Here is a 24,194-nt window from a genome sequence, read left to right as displayed (position 1 = left end):
AGGCTAATAAAGGTTAAGAAGGCCATAAAGAGATCAACCAGCTAAATGCATAACTGCATGAGAAAGAACGACATATAATTACACCAGAATCAGAGTTCCCTGAATACTGCCATGAGTAGCCCAAGTGTGTAGGCCAGAGAGAGAGCACAGAGGTAAGGATTTTGCCTTGCATGTGGCCCACCCGGGACGGAGTTGGGTTCGATCCACGCATCCCATGGTCCCCTAAGCCTGCCAGGAGTGATTCCTGAGTGCAGAGCCAGGAATAACCCTTAGTGCTGCTGGGTGTGGCCCCCAAGCACACAAATAAACACCACCAAAACTAAGTGTGGAACCACAACAAAACAACAAAACCCCGAGGAAGAGTTAAATGTCCTCCAAGGGGAGCAAAACCTAAAGTTGGCTACACTTTTTTACCACTCCCACTCAATCTGATTCACTCTCAAGCACTGGTTATCTATCACAGACATACTGAACACAATTCTGACAGAATTCCTCCTTTCTGTTTCCGATTACATAAAGTGTGAGCCAGTTTAACTGACAGGAGAAAGCTACAGTCTCTTGACCCAGCACATAGCTGGAAAATACAGTTCACAGGCTACCAAACCCTTATTAGCAGTCCTGACACTTTCTCTACTAGAATCCAGATCCTGCTCTCAACCACTCCTAATATAGTGTCTTTACCAATACCGCTAAACTGATATGTAGGGTAAAAATCTGCTAATATCCTTGACCTACAAATTCATTTACTGTGTTTAGACTAGCTTAAAAAACTTTCTGGAAGGAGTCTGCTCAGATGACTAAGATCCATTCATTCCCTGACCTTCAAAAGCAAGTAACTTTTTTTGTTTTTGTGCCACATCTAGCAATACTCTGAGAATTACTCCTATGGGATCAAGGGACCAAAAGGATACTGGGGATAAAACCTGGCTTGGTATTTGGGGTAAGGGGTGACACCTGTGACAGTGCTTGGGGAACCATGCAATGTGGAGGAGTAAACACAAGCCTTCTGTATGCATGTACTTCAGTCCTTTGCTCTCCCCTAGACCTAGGAGTAAATAATTAGCAGGAGTCCCTTACTATTTTTATTGAGTGTAAGACGCAATAAATGCTAAAAATGTCAGATGTATAACATGTGATTACAACACAATAAAAGAGCAGTTAGCTATTTCCACAAATGACTGGATTAAGAGGGTCATGTCGTTCTTAGATATAACATGGAGGTGATAGCAGATTATCAGAGAGATAAGAAATTTGGGGGCCCGAAGAGACAGCACAGCGGCGTTTGCCTTGCAAGCAGCCGATCCAGGACCAAAGGTGGTTGGTTCGAATCCCGGTGTCCCATATGGTCCCCCGTGCCTGCCAGGAGCTATTTCTGAGCAGACAGCCAGGAGTAACCCCTGAGCACCGCCGGGTGTGGCCCAAAAAACAAAAAAAAAAACAAAAACAAAAAAAAAATTTGGGTAACAGAAGAGAATCTGAATGAGAATACACAAAAGGAGGTATGAATATGGAACGTTCTAAGTGAATTAAGCCCCTGGTGATGATGGGGGAAGGAGGATACTGAATGGACTGAATCATGGTAGAAGAAAGAGATAAGGGAAACTGGAATCAGATTATGAGTCTAAATTTTATTGTGATAGTAAAGCGAGTCCAATAGAATCTGATAAAGGACATGAGTCAGATAGCAAGGAGAATCCAATAGAGTCAATGCAATTGTTTACCCTCCAGGAATAAAAGGAACCTGGAAAGGGTAGAAATGATGTATCTGTCCTCTCTGCCCTTTAAACCCTTCATACTGCACAGTTTCATATCTGAGTACAGCCATAATTCTATGTCTGCTCTAACTCAGTACCTGCACTTCATGTATTAAACATAAGAAGATACTTGCACAACAACATCATTCTTTACCTCACACCTAATAATCCTTACCTGTCAGCTGAGCCAGCTGCTATCTTGCTCCCATCCGGGGACCAAGAGCATCGCAGAAGATTCTATGATAACAAACAGGAATCGATTAAATACAACAATCTACCAAACTCTTTTTTTGTTAGCCTAAAGACTCCCTGAGAGGTTAAGTTTCTTCAGTTTTAATGATCCTCCCCAGAAAGATCAGCAATTACTTTATAGCTGTGGCCCAAGGCAGCATAATTTATTATTTCATAGCATATAAAAACCAATTGTTGGGCCGAAGTGACAGCACAGCGGTAGGACGTTTGCCTTGCATGCTGCTGATCTGGGAAGGACCCAGTTTGATCCCTAGCATCCCATATGGTTCCCGAGCCTGCCAGGATCGATTATGAGCGCAGAGTCAGGAGTAACCTGAGAGCTGCCGGGTGTGGCTCAAACACCTCCACAAAACCCCCCATAATTGTGGAAAATGTTTAATTTATATTAAAGTGGACCTGCCAATAAAATTTTTATTTTGGGTCATATCTGGTATTGCTCGGGGGTGGGGGTGGTGGTGGTGGTAGTGGTTACTCCTGGCTCTGCACTCAGAAATTACTCCTGAGTGATTAGCGGTCAGTATGCTAGGGACAAACTTGCTTTGGCCATGTAAAAGGCAAATGCCCTACTCACTATACTATTGCTCCAGCTCTGACAATAAGCAAAATTTTGTTCTGTCTTGAAATGAAAAAATATTTTTCTTGATCTTACATTTATCTTAAAAGAAAACAGCAATAAAGCCATTTTAATAAAATGAAACTTTTGAAAGTAAAAATGAATCTCAAGGGGCTGAGTACAGTGGGTAAATGCTTGTAAATGGCTGAATGGGGTTCTATTTCTGTCACCCCATATGGTTCCCCGAGCACCGCCAGAAGTGATTTTGAATTACCCAGGAGTAACTGAGCATTGCTAGGTGTGTTCCCACAATCACAATAACTCCCCACCCCAAAGAAAGAAACTGACTCTCAATGGGCTCTGAAAAGAAAAACACTAGCCTCTATTAAAAAGTTATCTGGGGGAGGCACAACAGGTAGGGTGTTTGCTTTGCATCCAGCCGACCTGGGTTTTATCCCTGGCATCCTATATAATCAACCCCCCAAGCCTGGCAGTAGTGATTTCTGAGTACAGAGCCAGGAGTAACCTCTGAATGCTGCCAGGTGTAGACCCCCTAAAAAATAATTATTTATGAGGAAGATTGCAAGAGCTAAAGTGGGATTTAAGTGTTTAGGAAAAGTTCTCTTCAGGTCACAGTGCTTACAGAGGGATCTATTTTCAGAGTTCTAATAGCTGTTTACAGGGAAGATAAAGGACTACTGGCATCTTGGTACCAAACATGGAAGACTTGGTCTCATCTTGAACACTGATCCAAGAATGTCCAAATAAACAAGGAATTTAAAGGAAATACTGTGAGCTGTATGTAAGTGTAATCAGCTATGTGCTCTTTAGGTTCCATCTTAAGTATTTCTTTGAAGTTAATGTATAGTAAATCTTTGCCATGCAGAACTTACCTTCTCAAAGTTGTGCACATTTCCTTGAAATACCTTCACGCACCTCTCTTTTGGAGCAAATGGCCGGACATCCCATACCCGCACTGCATATTCAAACAAATAAAACAACAGATTAATCAGAGGCTTCCTGAGGTCACCATCAGTATCATGTCAATGATAGATGCCATTTCCTGATCCAATATGGTACATTGCTAGCTGGTAACTTATTTTCGTTTTTTTTTTTTTTTTTTTTTTTAAAGCCACACCTGGTGGTGCTCAGAAATCACTTCTGGTAGGTTCAGGGGTACCATATGAAATGCTGGGGATTGAACCTGGATCAGCTGCATGCAAGGTAAATGGCCTACCCACTACAATATCACTCTGGCTCCTATTCTCTATCGATCCAACTCGACTCCTATTTTTCTTTTCTAATGAAAATAAAATGCACTCATGTTCCATTAATTAATTAATTAGGAACATAGAAGAAAGCTGAGAGGGGTAAGTATGGGAAATATTAACACAGCACTGGAAATTTGCAACAGAGAAGTAGCTGGGCACGATACTGTTTGACAAACCATAGTATGTGTAATTCCTCTGCCAACTCAGTCATATTCAGCAGCAAAGCTTTATTTTTGTTTTTGTTTTTTTGGGCCATACTCAGTGACGCTCAGGGGTTACTCCTGGCTATAAGCTCAGAAATAGCTCCTGGAGGCTTGGGGGGGCTATATGAAATGTTGGGGATTGGACCACCATTCTTCCAAGGTCATCTACATGCAAGGCATGTGCTATAGCTCAGGCCCCTGATGGCAACAATTTAAATACCACTGAATACTATGACAATAAATCTGTAAGTCTAAAGTGAGAATCAACCTTTTCTTTCTGAATTCTTTTCTTTTTGTGGCGGGCTCTCACCTGACGATGGTCAGAGGACTATATAGGATGCTAGGGATGGAACCCGGACTAGCTACATGCAAAGCAAATGCCATACCTGCTGCATATTACTTCAGCCCCTAGGGTTCTTTTTTCTTTTCTTTTCTTTTCTTTTCTTTTCTTTTCTTTTCTTTTCTTTTCTTTTCTTTTTCTTTCCTTTCCTTTTCTTCCCTTCCTTCCTTCCTTCCTCCCTCCCTCCCTCCCTCCCTCCTTCCTTCTTTCTTTCTTTTTTTTTTTTTTGGTTTTTGGGCCACACCCGGCGGTGCTCAGGGGTTACTCCTGGCTGTCTGCTCAGAAATAGCTCCTGGAAGGCACGGGGGACCATATGGGACACCGGGATTCGAACCAACCACCTTTGGTCCTGGATCGGCTGCTTGCAAGGCAAACGCCGCTGTGCTATCTCTCCGGGCCCCACTAAAGCTGCTTTTAACTAAAGCTATAACTGTAGAGGAATTCAAATAATTTGAGTGCAAAAAAGTTAACACTAACTCTTAAAGCTGACAGACATAAAAAGGTAAAGCTATATATAAAATTTTGCTATCAAATTGAGAACTTAGCATTTTGGTAAAGATGTTCACTCAATATTTATTCAACACCCACTCAGTGGTGGCAACTACTAATTTCTTTTTAGGTTGAGGATTGTATCTGGAGGTAATTCAGGGGTCACAACCAGCAGGGATGAGGGACTGTGAAGGACACTGGGATTTGAGCTTGTTTTTTTTTTTTTTTTTTTGACCACACCTGGCATTACTAAAGAGATACTCTTGGATCTGCACTGAGGAATTATTACTGGCAGGTTTGGGGGATCATCAGAAATGCCAGGGTCAGCTGTATGCAGGGCAAACCACTTACTCACTGTGCTATCCCTTTGCTCCTGGGATTTGATCTTTTTGGGGGTTTTTTGGGCCACATAAGGAGGTGCTGAGAGGTCACTCCTGGCTCTGTGCTCAGAAATCGCTCCTGGCAGGCTCAGGGGACCATATAGGATGCCAGGATAAATCTGGGTCAGTCCCTGGTAGGCCGAGTGCAAGGCTCTACTGCTGTGCAATCTCTTTGGACCCATGGGATTTGATCTCGTGACCACATGCTTGCAAGGCAGACACACCAAGGCTTGTACTATTCCTCTAGACCAGTGGTCAGCAACCTTTTTTTTTCAACTGAGCCAAATCTCGCCAAAACCACGACTGAAATTGATTTTGAGAGTCACATAGGGCACACACTGACAGAGGCTAGGAGCAGAGTCCTGACTCCTGGAGCGGACGCCCGGCACACAGAAGAGCCACATTAAAAGTGTAAGGAGCCAAATGTGGCTCGCAAGCCGCAGGTTGCCAACCACTGCTCTAGACCAGTCCGCAAACTTCTAAGACAAATGTCCCTCAGACCGTTGGAGGCTATACTATAGTAAAAACAAAAACTATAAACAAATTCCTATGTACACTGCATAGATCTTATTTATTTTGTTTTTGTTTTTTTTTTTTTTGGGGGGGGTGACACCAGGAAATGCTCAGGGGTTACTCCTGGTTCTACACTCAGAAATTGTTCCTGGCAGGCTTGGGGGACCATATGAGATGCCGGGATTTGAACCACCGACCTTCTGCATGCAAGGCAAACGCCTTACCTCCATGCGATCTCTCCGGTCCATTATTTTGAAGTGAAGAAACAAAACCAGGGGCCAGAGATAGTATGGAGGTAAGGTGTTTGCCTTGCATGCAGAAGGTCGGTGGTTCTAATCCCAGCATCCCATATGGTCCCCCGAGCGCTGCTGGATGTGACCCCCCCCCTCCAAAAAAAAGAAAAAGAAACAAAATGGGAACAAATACAGTATGTGGCCCGCGGGATGTAGTTTGAGGACCACTGCTGCTAGACCTTAGGCACTGCTTTTTACTAAATGAATGTCCGTGAAAGTATTATATTTTTTTGGTTTTTAGCCTACCTTGCACAGAATAGTTAGCTGGGAGGACACTATGTGATGTCAGGGATTCAACTTGGGGTTAGCCACAAGCGAGGCAAGCTATACTATTGACTGGCCTAGTGAAAGTATTTTATTTCCTACAAGTCTACAACAGAGAGACTTCCTTAGTATTAAACATAATTTAACAAGTCATTTTCCTTTTTGCTATATAATAAACCCATCCTCCTTTTTGACTCAAAAAGCAAAGAATAAAAATATAAGGTTGCGGGCCCGGAGAGATAGCACAGCGGTGTTTGCCTTGCAAGCAGCCGATCCAGGACCAAAGGTGGTTGGTTCGAATCCCGGTGTCCCATGTGGTCCCCGTGCCTGCCAGGAGCTATTTCTGAGCAGACAGCCAGGAGTGGCCCCTGAGCACCGCCGGGTGTGACCCAAAAACAAAAAAAACAAAACAAAACAAAACAAAAATATAAGGTTGCATAAATTAAAAATGTTAGGATGTAAGGACCTCTTGTCACACAAATGCTTAGGGGTGGGGGTGAGGAGACCTAGTGGACAGAAAGAACACAAACTGAGATATTAATAGCTCAAATGATCAAGTTTTGTCTAAAAATGCTTGAGCATTGTCTTGGATAAATCACCAAATGATTTTTAGCTGCTCACCTCTCCCTTAGAGTCCCGTTTATTTCAGCACACGTTTCTAGCACTCAATGTCCATTTTCTTTATGATCCACACTGATTTGAACAGTGGGTAAGATTTCCGTTCTAGTGTTAACTTAAGTTACCTGTATTATCCATTGCATTGGACAAGAGATAAGAGCCTTCAGAACTTAAACTCAGGCCAGTCACAGAATCTGCATGGCCTCTCATGGTGTAGGTTAGCTTGTTTTGGCGTAAGTCCCAAACCTGCAAAACCAAAAAATTTGCTCTAAGAAATCAAAGTGAAATAGCAAAACAATAGAATAATTAGTTAGCTGCCTTGAGAAATTATAACCTTGTTAATCTGGGTGTGAGGCCTGAAGTGATAGTAGTACAGTGGTATAGGGTGCTTGCCTTGCAAGCAGTGGACCTTGGTTTAATCCTGGGCATCCCATATGATAACCCAGTCTTTAAAAAAAAAAAAAAAAAAAAAAAAAAAAAACACCAAAAAACAGCAATACAAAAAAAGAATGTGGAGATAGAATTCTAACCCAGACATACCTTCTTACCGTCTCCCTCAATCTGGGTGTAAGTAAGCTATTTATTACTTTACTATAAATACAAATACATATATATATATATTTTTTTTTTTTTTTTTTTTTTTTTTTTTTTTTTGTTTTTGGGTCATACCCGGCAGCGCTCAGAAATCACTCCTGGCAGGCTCGGGGGACCATATAGGATGCCGGGATTCAAACCACCATCCTTCTTCGTGCAAGGCAAACACCCTACCTCCATGCCATCTCTCCAGCCCCAAAATACAGACTGTTTATCAGAGGAAAACAAAATCCCATCTTTAGAAAAATGAGTCAAAGTTAATATGTATAATTGGGTAGATATGAACCCGTGAATGTCCAGTAGAAAGAAAAGTTTAGGAACCAAGGAGTTAGTTCAAAAAGTTTCAGTGCATACTTTGTATTTGGGAACCCTAGCTAGGTTTGATCCTTGTGCCATGGCAAGGTTGTCTAAGAATTGCCAGTGAGGCCCCCAGATCTCCTGAGCAGTTATGAAGCCTCCCTCCCAATTAACCAAACTCCCATTCTGACTACAGCTCAAGATCACAAACAACCAGACCATCAAGGTATAGCACAGAGGTACATTTTGCTCTTTATTTCCATTTTTCTCTAACTTCCTAATCTTATTTCTAGTAAAAACAACAAAGTTACTAAGAATTGGTTATTTGGGGGCTGGAGATAGCAAGCAGCCGAAACAGGACTGACGTTGGTTCCAATCCTGGCATCCCAAATGGTCCCCCGTGCATACCTGGAGCGATTTCTGAGCATAGAGCCAGGAGTAACTCCTGAGCACCACCGGGTATGGCCCAAAAACAAAAAACAAAAAACAAAAAGAAAAAAGAATTGGGTATTTGCTGACAAACATACAAAGAATTTGTTGAACTCAAAAAGTATTTTGGATGCAGTTTTGGGTCACACCTGACAGTGTTTGGTGACTACTCCTTTCAGTACTCAGTGAACCATGCAGTATAGAAGTGAACTTGCAAAGCATGTGCATTGGCTTTGTCAACACAAAAAAATGTTTGCTTTTCCTCTTCATTGTCATGTTTTGGGCTCACACACTAGTTGTAGTTCTAAGGACTACAGTGGCTGCCCATCAGGACGACACTTGGTAATGTGGGATAGTATTAAGCATTGAACTTGCAGCCTGTTATCTCAAGGCAGTTATTACCACTTGATCTACTTTTTTTGGCTCCTCAGATTTAATTTATTTTGAGTTTTTTGGGGCAGGAATTCCCTGGTGGTGTTCAGGGGACTGGAAGCCACGATCAGCAACATTCAAGAGTTGGTTCAGTGCCAGGACCCAGTAATATGGGGTAGAAATGACCATGCAGTGCCAGAACTCAATCTTAGGGAATATGTAGTCTATCCTTTTGAACGATCTCCTTGGCCTTACCAATTCACATTTTTTTTTTTTTTTTGCCACAACTAGTGGTACTGAGAGACTATTCATGGCTCAGTGCTGAGATATTTAGTGCCTTCAACTCAGATATTTAAAAAAAAATTTTTTTTGGTGGTTTTTTTGGGTCACATCCAGCAGTGCTCAGGGGTTACTCCTGGCTCCATGCTCAGAAATTGCTCCTGGCAGGCACGGGGGACAATATGGGACACCGGGATTCGAGCCAATGACCTTCTGCATGAAAGGCAAATGCTTTACCTTCATGCTATCTCTCCGGCACCTCAACTCAGTTTTGTTCCTTTCTTGGTTCTTCACTTCTGGTGGGCTCATATGAACTTGGGTAGGCCATATGCAAGGCATGTGCCCTCCCTACCTGCCGTACTATCTCTCTGGCCCCCTCGTTTATTTATTTATATTTTTAGTTTTTGGGTCACACACAGCAGCACTCAGGGGCTACTCCTGGCTCTATGCTCAGAAATCGCCCCCAGCAGGCTCAGGGGACCACATGGGATGCCGGGATTTGAACCACCGTCCTTCTGCATGCAAGGCAAATGCCCTACCTCCATGTCGTCTCTTTGGACCCAGGCCCCCTCAATTTTTAAAGAGCTACCATTCACTAGTTGTTCCCTTAGAATTGTCAAAATTTCTAAGACAGAGAAGCAAAAACTAGGCTTTTTCAGGATACCTTGAAATGCAGTATATCTGTACTGTAATTTGTCAAGCAAGTGCTCAAGATTAGTAAACTACTATGAACTTACAAGGTAATTGCTGAGCTATAGAGATAGCTCCAAGTTGGAAGGCATTCATTGTATCCAGGAAACCCTGGCTTGATCAATCAGTGATGGTCTCAGTGTGATTCTGGCAATCAGTAAAATTTTTAGTACTTCATTATAATCATCTAAAAATAACGAACTAGATGTCTCAAGTCCCTTACAGGTTAAACATTCTCTGAATCTATTTCTGATAATGAATTCCCAAGGACAATTAGGAATCTTTCTGAGTCCAAGACTGTATACTCCACTAAAATGTGAAAAGAGAGTTGCTAAACAGAGGTAAGATATAATTCTAATTGTCCCATATTTCTTCCTCACTTTTTTCCCCCCACACCTGGTGCTCAGGGTCTCCTGGCTTTGCAGTCAGGAATCACTCCTGATAAGCTTGGGGGACCATATGGGATACCAGAAATCTAACCCAGGTCGGCTACTGCATACAAGGCAAACACCCTACTCACTGTATTATTGTTGACTCCATTTCTCACACTTATACAATAGGGAAATAAAGTCTAATAGATATAACAATCTTTTTTTTTTTTAGTGGGGGGAGAAGGGTTGGATGTTTTGGGTCATACTCAGCAGCACTTAAGAGAATATTCCTGGTGGTGCTCGTCAACCACCTGCAATGTCAGGGTCAAATCGGGGAAAGCTGTGTACAAGGTAAGCACATTAACCCCTATATTCCCTCTGGTCTCAATAACCTAATTTCTCTCTTTTTTAGTGATACTCAGGTGTCAACTGCGATGCTCATGGGTCCAAATGCTGAGAATAAAACCCAGGTTGGCTGCATACAAAAGAAAGTGCCTTAATTACTGTATTTTCTAATCCCTTAATAATCTAATTTTTTTTTTTTTTTTTTTTTTTTGGTTTTTGGGCCACACCTGGTCACACTCAGGGCTTACTCCTGGCTATGAGCTCAGAAATCGCTCCTGACTTGGGGACCATAAGGGATGCCGGGGGATGGAACCATGGTCCGTCTTAGGTCAGTTGCGTGCAAGGCAAATGCCCTACTGCTTGTGCTACTGCTCCAGCCCCCAATAATTTAATTTTTTTGTTTTTCCGTTTTTGGGTCATACCCGGCAGCACTCAGGGGTTACTCCTGGTTCTACGCTCAGAAATCGCTCCTGGCAGGCTCAGGGGACCATATGGGATGCCGGGATTCAAATCACCGTCCCTCTGGCCCCAATAATTTAATTTTTATATTAGGCCTGATTGGTATTTACTAATTTATTGAATATACTAATACTAAAAAGTGAAATGATGGCTAAAGAGTCACAAATTAGTATATTTCTATTTTGTTAGACTGACCCAATTAAAATAAGGGTTTCCATGGCCAGGGTTTGAGTCTTTGCATGACAAAAGAAAAAAGAAAAAAAGGTTTTCTAATGTCTTTTAGGTACTATTGTGCTTTTCAGAGGCTTTGTACTTTACATTTCACATAAACTGGTATTTGATGTCTTTTATATAAGTTACAATGCAACTACTGACGGAACATTAATAATGAGAGAAGGAAAAAACAGGATACAATATATTTCCTTTTATTTAGTATTAAGTTCAAATCAACCACTCGCCCATTTAAAAAGATGAGTGAGTGCTCGCTTCGGCAGCACATATACTAAAATTGGAACCATACAGAGAAGATTAGCATGGCCCCTGCACAAGGATGACACGCAAATTCGTGAAGCGTTCCATATTAAAAAAAAAAAAAAGATGAGTGAAAGAGAAAATAACAAACATACCTTAATATCGTTGTCTATTCCACCAGAAATAATCTGATCACTTGTGTCATTGAAGGTCACAGCTAATACCTGATAGGTGTTCTGAAATGTCTGGATGGCTGCTTTCTTCCGGATGTCCCAAAGCTGAAATAGAGGAGGAGAATCTATAGAAAATTAAGAATTTGGGGGCCGGAGAGATAGCACAGCAGTAGGGCATTTGCCTTGCAAGCGGCTGATCCAGGACCAACAGTGGTTCGAATCCTGGCATTCCCCCCATATGGTCCCCCGAGCCTGCCAGGAGCAATTTCTGAGAACAGAGCCAAAAGTAACCCCTGAGTGCCGCCGGTGGTTTGATACCCACTATCTCCTATAGTCCCCGGAGCCTGCCAGGGGCAATTTCTGAGCACAGAGCCAGGAATAACCCGAGTGCCACCAGGTGTGTTCCCCCCAGCCCATATGGCACATGCCTAAGTCTAAAGCGACAATGAATATATCTCTACTAGGGACCTAGATAAAAATCTATCTGGACAGGGTTTGGAGAAAGATTGCAGCTATTGCCCTTGTCCTACATGTGCCTGACCCAGGTTAACTCCTACCACTGCCCCACATCCTGATCACCATTAGAAATAATTCCAGAGTACAGAGCTGAGAATAACCACTGTGCACTGGGTGTGATCCAAAAACTTTAAAAAATAGATATTTTGTCTGGTCAACTGAAACATCATGGTAAGTGATAATTTACCAATTTGAAGACTGTGAGGGCAAATAATTTTGATTTAATTTTCAGATAAGCCTTTCTTATTTTTTTTTAATGGAGGAAAGGGTATATATTTTTTTTTTTTTTGGTTTTTCGGGCCACACCCTTTTGATGCTCATGGGTTACTCCTGGCTACGCGCTCAGAAATTGCCCCTGGCTTGGGGGGGACCATATGGGATGCTGGGGAATCGAACCGTGGTCCTTTCCTTGGCTAGCGCTTGCAAGGCAGGCACCTTACCTCTAGCGCCACCTCACCGGCCCCAGAGGAAAGGGTATTTTATAAAATCTTCGGGCCGGAGCAATAGCACAACGCTTAGGCGTTTACCTTGCACATGGCAACCTATGACAGACCCAGGTTTGATCCCCAGCATCCCATATGTCCTCCAGAGCCTGCCAGGAGCAACATCTGAGCACTGCCAGGTGTGGCCCCAAAACAAAAACAAATGAAAGCTCACCACAAAGAGTGGTGAGTGCAGTTAGAGAAATAACTACACTGACAACTCTCTTAACAAAGTGAATGAATGAGGGAAGTAGAAAGCCTGTCTCAATACAGGTGGGGCGTCATGGGGAGGAGGAAGATTTGGGACACTGGTGATGGGAATGTTGCACTGGTGAAGGTGGGTGTTCTTTATATGACTGAAACCCAAATACAATCATATTTGTAATCAAGGTGCTTAAATAAAAAAAAGGAACAAAACAACAAACGAAAAGAATGAATCTGGGGCTGAAGTGATAGCACAGCAAGCAGAACATTTGCCTTGCACGTGGCTGACACAGGTCCAATCCCTGGCATCCCATATGGTCCTCTGAGCCTGCTGAGTTATCTCTCTGGACTTTGAATTTTATTAATTAATTAATTAATTTATGTTTTTGGGCCACTTCTAGCAGCACTCAGGGGTTACTCCTGACTCTGTGCTCAGAAATCACTCCTGGTAGGCTTGGGGGATCATATGGGATGGCGGGGATTGAATTTGGTCAAAAACCCTATCAATTGTGCTATTGCTTCAGACTGGATCTCAAAATTTAAATAAATTTAATCAATATGCTTTTAGAGTAGAAGTCCTCAATTTGCCAAATTTGTATATTTAGAATTAGACTATAATCTAATTTGTATAGTCAGAATTAGACTAATATTTTTTAAGACCAATGTTTTTACTGCAGACCCTAATTCATCAGTGGGCTGCAACTTGCATTAAAAAAAGTACATACAAGAACAATAGAATAATATTTAACCATAGAAAAGATAAAGTCATGTAATTTACTGCTCCATGAAGGGATGGAGTGTATCATTCTGAGTGAAGTTAAAAAGTGTGTGAGCAAGAGAGAGCTACACAGAATGATCTCTCTCATATGTGGCTTTAACACTCAATGATCACTGCACAGAACGATCTTTCATATATGGCTTTACACTCAATGATCATTCTTGGTGGTGCTTGAGGACCGCACGTGGTACAGGGGATGGAACCTATGTATGCTGCATACAAGGCAAGTGCCTTCTCTAATCCAATGTATTATTTCTCAGGCCCTGAAAGTTACACTATTCTTAAAAGAAAACAAAAGAAATCTAAGAATACTTGGATTTAGCAAAAAATTCCAGTTGTACTTAGGACTAATTCCTGACTCAGTACTCAGGATCATTCCAGGTGGGATTGGAAGACATATGTTATGCTAGGGATCAAATTATGTTGGCCATATGTAAGGTAAATGCCTTACTACTGTACTATCTCTCTGTTCTCAGGCATATGTTAGGCATGACATCAAAAGCACAAGTGACAGAATGGGGAGGGGAAAGGATTTAATAAAGACTAAAAACTCAGGAGACAGCTGCCTTGCATTGCAGCTGAACCCAGTCAATCCTTGGCCTTGCAAATATTCCCCTGAACACCAAGAGGAGTGACTCCTGTGTGGAGAGCCAGAAGTAAATACTAAGCACTGCTGAATGTAGCCCAATCGCTCCCCAGGCCCCTGCTATCAAAATAGTTAAGCAGGTTACCTAAAGTGTAGTTAAAAAGTTACAAGGCCAGAGAGATAACATGGAGGCAAGGCATTTGCCTTGCATGTAGAAGGTTCGAATCCCAGCATCCTCTGAGCCTGCCAGGTGATCCCAAAACCAAAAACCAAAAAATAAAGTTACATGCAAAAATTCTGTATTTTTATACATCACGTTACAAATTCTATTATTTTTGTTGCACACTAAAGAAACTATTATGAGGGGCCGGCAAGGTGGCGCTAGAGGTAGGGTGTCTGCCTTGCAAGCGCTAGACCACGGTTCGATCCCCCGGCGTCCCATATGGTCCCCCCAAGCTAGGGGCAATTTCTGAGTGCTTAGCCAGGAGTAACCCCTGAGCATCAAACGGGTGTGGCCAAAAAACCAATAAAAAAAAAAAAAAACAAAAGAAAAGAAACTATTATGCTTCTGTACTCTTCTAAAGCCCAGAGAAATATCTCAGACTTTCCATGAATTTAATAACCTTGACATTTCTTAAAATCAAATGTAAAAAAATTCTTAATTTATGGTTGACTGATATTTCCTCATGGTTAGTTTCAAGTTACATATTTTTGGCAGGATCACCACTGTCTGATGTTACTTCGACACTACATCTCCCTCCCTCCCTCCCTCCCTCCCTCCCTTCCTTCCTTCCTTCCTTCCTTCCTTCCTTCCTTCCTTCCTTCCTTCCTTCCTTCCTTCCTTCCTTCCTTCCTTCCTTCCTTCCTTCCCTCCCTCCGTTCCTTCCTTCCTTCCTTCCTTCCTTCCTTCCTTCCTTCCTTCCTTCCTTCCTTCCTTCCTTCCTTCCTTCCTTCCTTCCTTCCTCGTTTTTTTTTTTTTTTGGTTTTGGGTCACACCTGGTAGTGCTCAGGGGCCACTCCTGGCTCTAGGCTCAGAAATCACTCCTGGCAGGCTCGGGGACCATATGGAACGCCAGGATTTGAACCACTGTTCTTCTGCATGCAAGGCAAATGCCTCACCTCCATGCTATCTCTCTGGCCCCAAACACTACATTTTCAATGATGATACATTTTCATTGTGCTCGATTATCAAATGGCTCACAGTCTGATTTTTCTCAGTATCAGTACATTCAGTTTGGTCATTTGATCAAGATGTTCTTTGGACAAGTATTTTTTTCACAAGATGTTCCAGGTTCATTTTGTACGTTTTTTGCCCGGGACTGTAATAAGAGTCCTGTTTCTTTTTAGTAGAAGCTATTAATAGTCTAAGAACTTACTAATGATGTGTTTTTTTTTTTTGTTTTTTGTTTTTGCTTCTGAGGTGGTAGTCTTCCTAAACATTCTCAGTGGGTAGTAAGGCATTATATACAAAGGTACACCAACATAATTATATATAAAAATACTAATTTTAAATTCTCTTTTACCACTTGTTTATATACTGAAAGTTGAGTTTTCTTGTTTTTATTTTTATCTTTGGGCCACACCTGGTGATATTTAGGGGTTACTCCTGGCTATGCACTCAGAAATTACTCCTGGCTCGGGGAACCATATAACACAGGTGGGGGAGAAAGGGAGGAACCATAGTCTGTCCTAAGTCAGCCGCGTGCAAGGCAAAACGCCCTACAGCTGAGTCACCGCTCCGGCCCCTCTTCTTTCTTTATTAAATTCTTTAAAAACTATTAATTTTAGGGGTTGAGTGATAGCATAGCGGTAAGGCATTTGCCTTGCATGCAGCCAACACAGGATGGACAGTGGTTCAAATCCTGGCATCCCATATGGCCTCCTGAGCATGCCAGGAGCAACTTCTAAGCACAGAGCCAGGAGTAACCCCTGAATGCTGCTGGATGTGACCCAAAACAAAAAAAAATTGTTAATTTTATGTCTGCACTAGCCTAGGACGGACTGAGGTTCCATCCCCCAGCATCCCATATCTCAAGCCAGAAGCGATTTCTGACCACACAGCCAGGGGTAACCCCTGAGCATCACCAGGTGTGGCCCAAATACCAAACAAACCCCCCCCCCCAAATTGAATTTTCTTTTTTTGTTGTTTTTGGACCACACCCGGTAATGCTTAAGGGTTACTCCTGGCTATGTGCTCAGAAATCACTCCTGGCTTGGGTAAGAAAGACACCTTACCACTTACGCCACTGCTCTGGCCTCAAAAATTTGAATTTTCACTTAGCTTATCACAGCAATTTACTTTTCAACAAGTCATTTATATAAATTATCACTGATTCACACTAAAGTTTTGATTATTCAAATAGAATATCATGAAAGTAAAACTATGATTAAAGTGCTAAATGTTTCTCTCACAGAATGGCTCCCTGAAATGGTTAATACCTACATATCCAAACATGCAAATCTTTCAGTATCATCAGACACTACTGCTAAAGAAAACCTTTCTTTTTGCATAGCATGACCTGAGTCAGTGCATGCAGCTCACTGACAAAGGCCAGACAATTCAGGGCCATAGCTCGCTATGGCATGGGGATAATGAAAGGTTTTTTTTTTTTTTTTTTTTTTCCCCTGTATTGGCAACTTCATTATCTGATGCTATGAAATTTACTTTCATTATCAAACTTGTATGTAAAGTAAATTCTTCATCTTCTCCTTCCCTTCTAAGAATGTCCTCTCTATGTTCATACTCATTTCCCTTCTAGGTTGACCATATGTGTACCTCTTTTTCACCACACTGACTCTCTGTGTGAATGCCCTATTTATTCAGCTCTGACTCTGTTATCCTTGTTTAAGCTATCTTTGTTCAGGGATGTCATGCTGATCCTTACCTCAAACTTCCCTAATGTGTGGGCAGCTTTACCTCAGGTTCTGAAACCTTATCATCAATGTGAAAGTCCTATTACTTTGCCAGGGTGAGGATGCTCACCTTTCTTCACCTTTTCCTTTCCAATATAGGAAGGAAACACCTATCCTGTGTTGCATAGCTTGCTACTTTACTCTAGTCATCTCCTACTCCTTGCAATGTACTAATGCTCTCCTGTGTAGATGTTCTCCCCATCTCAGTGGAGCTCTGACATACATGATAAGCCACAATCATCTATCTAACCCTACCTCTAACCTAAATACCCTTTCCATTTTGTCTTTGTAGTGCCCTGAGGATTATACTGCAATGAAAAGGAACAATTTATATAGCTATATTAGATTTCACTTTCTTTTTTTAAAGGAATTCACCAAAAATAATTTAAAAGCTATTAGTATGACTGTTTAAAATACTACGTGGCTGAAAATATATGGATCATTAAAAAAACACTGCTTCCTATTTAGAATTCTGACAACTAAAAAGCAACATGATTTTTTTTTCTCCTTCATTAGAGACAGAAGATAACACAGGGGAAAAGGTATTTACATTGTATACTGCCAACCTTTGTTCAATCTCTAGCACCACACATGGTTACACTCAAGCAACACTTGGGAATGATGCTCGAGTACCATCAGGTGGCCCCAAACCAAAATTCAAACACGTCAATAATTTTCTATGTTTAAAAGTTTTTTTTTTATATTTTAAACACCTTGATTACATACATGATTGTGTTTGGGTTTCAGTCATGTAAAGAACACCACCCATCACCAGTGCAACATTCCCATCACCAATGTCCCAAATCTCCCTTCCCCCCACCCGACCCCCGCCTGTACTCTAGACAGGCTTTCCATTTCCCTCATACATTCTCATTATTAGGACAGTTCAAAATGTAGTTATTTCTCTAACTAAACTCATCACTCTTTGTGGTGAGCTTCCTGAGGTGAGCTGGAACTTCCAGCTCTTTTCTCTTTTGTGTCTGAAAATTATTATTGCAAGAATGTCTTTCATTTTTCTTAAAACCCATAGATGAGTGAGACCATTCTGCGTTTTTCTCTCTCTCTCTGACTTATTTCACTCAGCATAATAGATTCCGTGTACATCCATGTATAGGAAAATTTCATGACTTCATCTCTCCTGACAGCTGTATAATATTCCATTGTGTATATGTACCACAGTTTCTTTAGCCATTCGTCTGTTGAAGGGCATCTTGGTTGTTTTCAGAGTCTTGCTATGGTAAATAGTGCTGCAATGAATATAGGTGTAAGGAAGGGGTTTTTGTATTGTATTTTTGTGTTCCTAGGGTATATCCCTAGGAGTGGTATAGCTGGATCGTATGGGAGCTCGATTTCCAGTTTTTGGAGGAATCTCCATATCGCTTTCCATAAAGGTTGAACTAGACGGCATTCCCACCAGCAGTGGATAAGAGTTCCTTTCTCTCCACATCCCCGCCAACACTGCTTATTCTCATTCTTTGTGATGTGTGCCATTCTCTGTAGTGTGAGGTGGTACCTCATAGTTGTTTTGATTTGCATCTCCCTGATGATTAGTGATGTGGAGCATTTTTTCATGTGTCTTTTGGCCATTTGTATTTCTTCTTTGACAAAGTATCTGTCCATTTCTTCTTCCGATTTTTTGATGGGATTAGATGATTTTTTTCTTGTAAATTTCTGTCAGTGTCTTGTATATTTTGGAGATTAGACCCTTATCTGATGGGTATTGGGTGAATAGTTTCTCCCACTCAGTGGGTGGCTCTAGTATCCTGGGTGCTATTTCCTTTGAGGTGCAGAAGCTTCTCAGCTTAATATATTCCCATCTGTTAATCTCTGCTTTCACTTGCTTGGAGAGTGAAGTTTCCTCCTTGAATATGCCTGTAGTCTCAATGTCCTGGAGTGTTTTACATATGTGTTGTTCTATATATCTTATGGTTTTGGGTCTGATATCGAGGTCTTTAATCCATTTGGATTTTACCTTCGTATATGATGTTAGCTGGGGGTCTAAGTTCAATTTTTTGCAAGTGGCTAGCCAGTTGTGCCAACACCACTTGTTGAAGAGGCTTTTCTTTGCTTCATTTAGGATTTCTTGCTCCTTTATCAAAAATTAGGTGATTGGATGTCTGGGGAACATTTTCTGAGTATTCAAGCCTATTCCACTGATCTGAGGGCCTGTCCTTATTCCAATACCATGCTGTTTTGATAACTATTGGTTTGTAGTAAAGTTTAAAGTTGGGGAAAGTAATTCCTCCCATATTCTTTTTCCCAATGATTGCTTTAGCTATTCTAGGGTGTTTATTGTTCCAAACAAATTTCAAAAGTGCCTGATCCACTTCTTAGAAGAATGTCATGGGTATCTTTAGAGGGATCACATTAAATCTGTATAATGCCTTGGGGAGTACTGCTTTTTTGATGTTAATCCTGCCAATCCATGAGCAGGGTATATGTTTCCATTTCCACGTGTCCTCTCTTATTTCTTGGAGCAGAGTTTTACAGTTTTCTTTGTATAGATCCTTCACATTTTTAGTCAAGTTGATTCCAAGATATTTGAGTTTGTGTGGCACTATTGTGAATGGGGTTGTTTTCTTAATGTCCATTTCTTCCTTATTACTATTGGTATATAGAAAGGCCATTGATTTTTGTGTGTTAATTTTGTAGCCTGCCACCTTGCTATATAAGTCTATTGTTTCTAGAAGCTTTTTGGTAGAGTCTTTAGGGTTTTCTAAGTAGAGTATCATGTCATCTGTAAACAGTGAGAGCTTGACTTCTTCCTTTCCTATCTGGATTCCCTTGATATCTTTTTCTTGCCTAATCGCTATAGCGAGTACTTCCAGTGCTATGTTGAATAGGAGTGGTGAGAGAGGACAGCCTTGTCTTGTGCCAGAATTTAGAGGGAAGGCTTTTACTTTTTCTCCATTGACGATAATATTTGCCACTGGCTTGTGGTAGATGGCCTTAACTATATTGAGAAAGGTTCCTTCCATTCCCATCTTGCTGAGAGTTTTGATCAAGAATGGGTGTTGGACCTTATCAAATGCCTTCTCTGCATCTATTGATATGATTATGTGGTTTTTATTTTTCTTGTTGATAGATTTACGGATGTTAAACCATCCTTGCATTCCTGGGATGAAACCTACTTGATCGTAGTGGATAATCTTCTTAATGAGGCATTGAATCCTATTTGCCAGGATTTTGTTGAGGATTTTTGCATCTGCATTCATCAGCGATATTGGTCTGTAATTTTCTTTTTTCGTAGCATCTCTGTCTGGTTTAGGTATCAAGGTGATGTTGGCTTCATAAAAGCTATTTGGAAGTGTTTCCGTTTGTTCAATTTTATGAAAGAGTCTTGCCAGGATTGGTAATAGTTCCTCTTGGAAAGTTTGAAAGAATTTATTAGTGAATCCGCCTGGGCTTTTGTTTTTGGGCAGACATTTGATTAGCGTTTTAATTTCATCAATAGTGATGGGGATGTTTAGATATACTACATCCTCTTCCTTCAACCGTGGAAGATTATAAGAGTCCAAGAATTTATCCATTTCTTCCAGGTTCTCATTATTAGTGGTGTAGAATTTCTCAAAGTAGTTTCTGATTACCCTTTGAATCTCTGCCATATCAGTAGTGATCTCTCCTTTTTCATTCCTAATATGAGTGATCAAGTTTCTCTCTCTCTCTCTTTGTTAGTTTTGCCAGTGGTCTATCAATCTTGTTCATTTTTTCAAAGAACCAACTTCTGCTTTTGTTGATCTTTCGGATTGTTTTTTGGGTTTCCACTTCGTTGATTTCTGCTCTCAGCTTTGTTATTTCCTTCTGTCTCCCTATTTTTGGGTCCTTTTGTTGAGCACTTTCTAGTTCTATTAGCTGTGTCATTATGGTACTCAGGTAAGCTCCTTCTTCCTTCCTGATGTGTGCTTGCAAAGCTATAAATTTTCCTCTCAGTACTGCTTTTGCTGTGTCCCGTAAGTTCTGATAGTTTGTGTCTTTGTCATTTGTTTCCAGGAACCTTTTGATTTCCTCCTTGATTTCATCTCAGATCCACTGGTTATTCAGTATGAGGCTGTTTAACTTCCAGCTGTTAAAATTTTTCTTCTGAGTCCCTTTGGAATTCACAAATAATTTCAGAACCTTGTGGTCAGTGAAGGTAGCCTGCAAAATTTCTATCCTCTTGATATTATGGAGGTATGTTTTATGTGCCAGCATGTAGTCTATCCTGGAGAATGTCCCATATACATTGGAGAAGAATGTGTATCCAGGTTTCTGGGGATGGAGTTTCCTATATATATACACTAGACCTCTTTCTTTCATTTCTCTCCTCAGATCTAATATATTCTTGTTGGGTTTCAGTCTGGTTGACCTATCCAGTGTTGACAAAGCCGTGTTGAGGTCCCCTACAATTATTGTGTTGTTATTGATATAATTTTTCAGATTTGTCAACAATTGTATTAAATATTTTGCTGGCCCCTCATTTGGTGAATATATGTTTAGGAGAGTTATTTCTTCCTGTTCTACATACCCCTTGATTAATATAAAACGTCCATCTTTGTCCCTTACAACCTTCCTGAGTATAAAGTTTGCATTATCTGATATTAGTATGGCCACTCCAGCTTTTTTATGGGTGTTATTTGCTTGGATAATTTTTCTCCAGCCTTTTATTTTGAGTCTATGTTTGTTCTGACTATTCAGGTATGTTTCTTGTAGGCAGCAGAAGGCTGGATTGAGTTTTTTTTTTTTTTTTTTTTTGGTTTTTGGGCCACACCCTGTGACGCTCAGGGGTTACTCCTGGCTATGCGCTCAGAAGTTTCTCCTGGCTTCTTGGGGGACCATATGGGATGCCGGGGGATCGAACCGCGGTCCGTCCTAGGCTAGCGCAGGCAAGGCAGGCACCTTACCTCCAGCGCCACCGCCCGGCCCTTGGATTGAGTTTTTTGATCCATTTAGCCACTCTGTCTCTTAACTGGTACATTTAGTCCATTGATGTTGAGAGAAAGAATTGTCCTGGGATTTAATGCCATCTTTATATCGAAATTTGTTGTGTCTTTTGGTTAGTCTTGTCTTAAATTAGGTCTTTCAGTTTTTCTTTTAAGACTGGTTTTGAGTCTGTAAAGTTTCTGAGCTGTTTTTTTGTCTGTGAAACCATGTATTCTTCCATCAAACCGGAAAGTGAGTTTTGCTGGGTACAGTATTCTAGGTGAAGCATTCATTTCATTCAGTCTTGTCACAATATCCCACCACTGCTTTCTGGCCTTGAGTGTTTCTGGTGACAGGTCTGCTGTAAATCTCAAGGATGCTCCCTTGAATGTAATTTCCCTTTTTGATCTTGCTGTTTTCAGAATTCTGTCTCTATCTGTGGGATTCATCATTGTGACTAGGATGTATCTTGGGGTATTTTTTTGGGGGTCTCTTTTGGTTGGTACTCTTCGAGCATGCAGGATTTGATCACATATATTCCTTAGCTCTGGAAGTTTCTCTTTAATGATGTTCTTGACCGTTGATTCTTCCTGGAAGTTTTCTTCCTGGGTCTCTGGGACTCCAATGATTCTGTTGAGCTTATCATAGACTTCTATTTTCATCTGTTCCCATTCTTTGACTAATTTTTTCCACTGTTTGTTCATTTGCTTTAAGTTTTGTTTTCCCAATCTCTCCTGCTATATGGAATTGTTATTTATCTCATCTTCCATAGCACCAAGTCTATTCTCAGCTTCTGGTACCCTGTCCCAGAGCTTCTTTTTTTTTTTTTGGACCACACCCGGCATTGCTCAGGGGTTACTTCTGGCTGTCTGCTCAGAAATAGCTTCTGGCAGGCACGGGGGACCATATGGGACACCGGGATTCGAACCAACCACCGTTAGTCCTGGATCGACTGTTTGCAAGGCAAGCGCCGCTGTGCTATCTCTCCGGGCCCTGTCCCAGAGCTTATCCATTTTGTCATTCACTTTGTTTACTGAGTTTTTCAGGCCTGTTAGTTGACATGTTATTTCAGTTTGGAGTTTTGTGATTTCTGTCTTCATATTTTCTTGGTTCTTATTAGTGTTATGTTCAACTCGATCCATGGTTTCTTTTTCTTTGAGATTCTTCCATTTTGCTTGTCTAAAGTCCTTATCTGAGAGGTTGATTAGTTGGTTGGTCATTATAATTGTCATCTTCATTCTCTATGTCTGATGCTGGCCTGCGTTGTTTCCCCATTGTCACACTTGTGGGTTTTTCTACGTGTTGAGGTGGTATTCATTTGCTAAATGATGTAGGTAGCCACACTCCTCTGGCTCCGCCCTTTCTGGATGGGTCGACTTGCCTTCAAGGGAGGGGAGTCTTCCGTGGATGAAGCCTCACACAGGATCAAATCTTAGGCCCGAGCATGCAGCAGAGAAGACAGTCTAGAGAGAAATGCTGGGCTTCAGTGATCCAGCACAGTTCTTAGTGTGATTTTTCTTTTTGTTGTGATGGTGTTCTTTCCTTAGAAAGAGCACACGGCCATGTAGTGAAGCGGAGCCAAAGTGCTCTTCTGGAACCTCTTTTTGGCCCACTCCCAAGAGTTTCACGCGACAGGATAGGAGACAGACACACACAGGCAGCACTCACAATTTTTTATAGTCTGGCTCAATTGAAAAGACAATCTATTACTTTCAAGAGGACTTCACTGATCCAGATATCTGACTGACACTTGAAAACTCATGCTCCTACTTGGGTCAACGATGACTTCAGTCTCAGATCAAGAATATTTTCCAAATATAAATATTTCTTTTTTTTTTTGTTTTTGGGCCACACCTGGCGGTACTCAGGGGTTACTCCTGGCTGTCTGCTCAGAAATAGCTCCTGGCAGGCACGGGGGACCATATGGGACACCGGGATTCGAACCAACCACCTTTGGTCCTGGATCGGCTTGCAAGGCAAACGCCGCTGTGCTATCTCTTCAGGCCCCCAAATATAAATCTTGACTGGCAATAAGTAATAAAGAAGAATCAAGAGGGCCCGGAGAGATAGCACAGCGGTGTTTGCCTTGCAAGCAGCCAATCCAGGACCTAAGGTGGTTGGTTCGAATCCCGGTGTCCCATATGGTTCCCCGTGCCTGCCAGGAGCTATTTCTGAGCAGACAGCCAGGAGTAACCCCTGAGCACCGCCGGGTGTGACCCAAAAACCAAAAAAAAAAAAAAAAAAAAAAAAAAAAAGAAGAATCAAGAATCAAGACTACCTGAGTTCTTTCTTCACTGAGCTACTGGAAAAAAAAAAAAAAGAAAGAAAAGAAAAAACAGCATAACAGCACTACAGCCTTATGGTAGTTTTCTTGTTTTTGTTTTTGTTTTTGGGCCACACCCTGTG

At 41.4% G+C, this 24,194-nt stretch overlaps 1 protein-coding gene and 1 non-coding gene across 2 annotated transcripts in view; one reads left to right on the top strand and one right to left on the bottom strand.

Annotated features, from left to right (window-relative positions):
- SNRNP40 (small nuclear ribonucleoprotein U5 subunit 40) overlaps window positions 1-24,194 on the bottom strand; it is a 37,542-nt gene that overhangs the window by 4,893 nt on the left and 8,455 nt on the right. Inside the window, exons 5-8 of the mRNA XM_049774913.1 lie at window positions 11,393-11,515; window positions 7,056-7,176; window positions 3,453-3,535; window positions 1,930-1,991 (exon numbers count right to left, since the gene is read on the bottom strand). Coding sequence (XP_049630870.1) covers window positions 1,930-1,991; window positions 3,453-3,535; window positions 7,056-7,176; window positions 11,393-11,515 — 389 coding nt within the window. The remainder of the gene's footprint in view (window positions 1-1,929; window positions 1,992-3,452; window positions 3,536-7,055; window positions 7,177-11,392; window positions 11,516-24,194) is intronic.
- LOC126012950 (U6 spliceosomal RNA) lies at window positions 11,245-11,351 on the top strand. The gene has a single exon (XR_007497291.1). It is a non-coding gene; the product is annotated as a U6 spliceosomal RNA (small nuclear RNA).

The sequence above is a fragment of the Suncus etruscus genome, chromosome 6, assembly GCF_024139225.1.
Source record: "Suncus etruscus isolate mSunEtr1 chromosome 6, mSunEtr1.pri.cur, whole genome shotgun sequence".
In the NCBI taxonomy this organism is placed as follows: domain Eukaryota; kingdom Metazoa; phylum Chordata; class Mammalia; order Eulipotyphla; family Soricidae; genus Suncus; species Suncus etruscus.
This window is presented reverse-complemented; position numbering and strand designations above follow the sequence as displayed.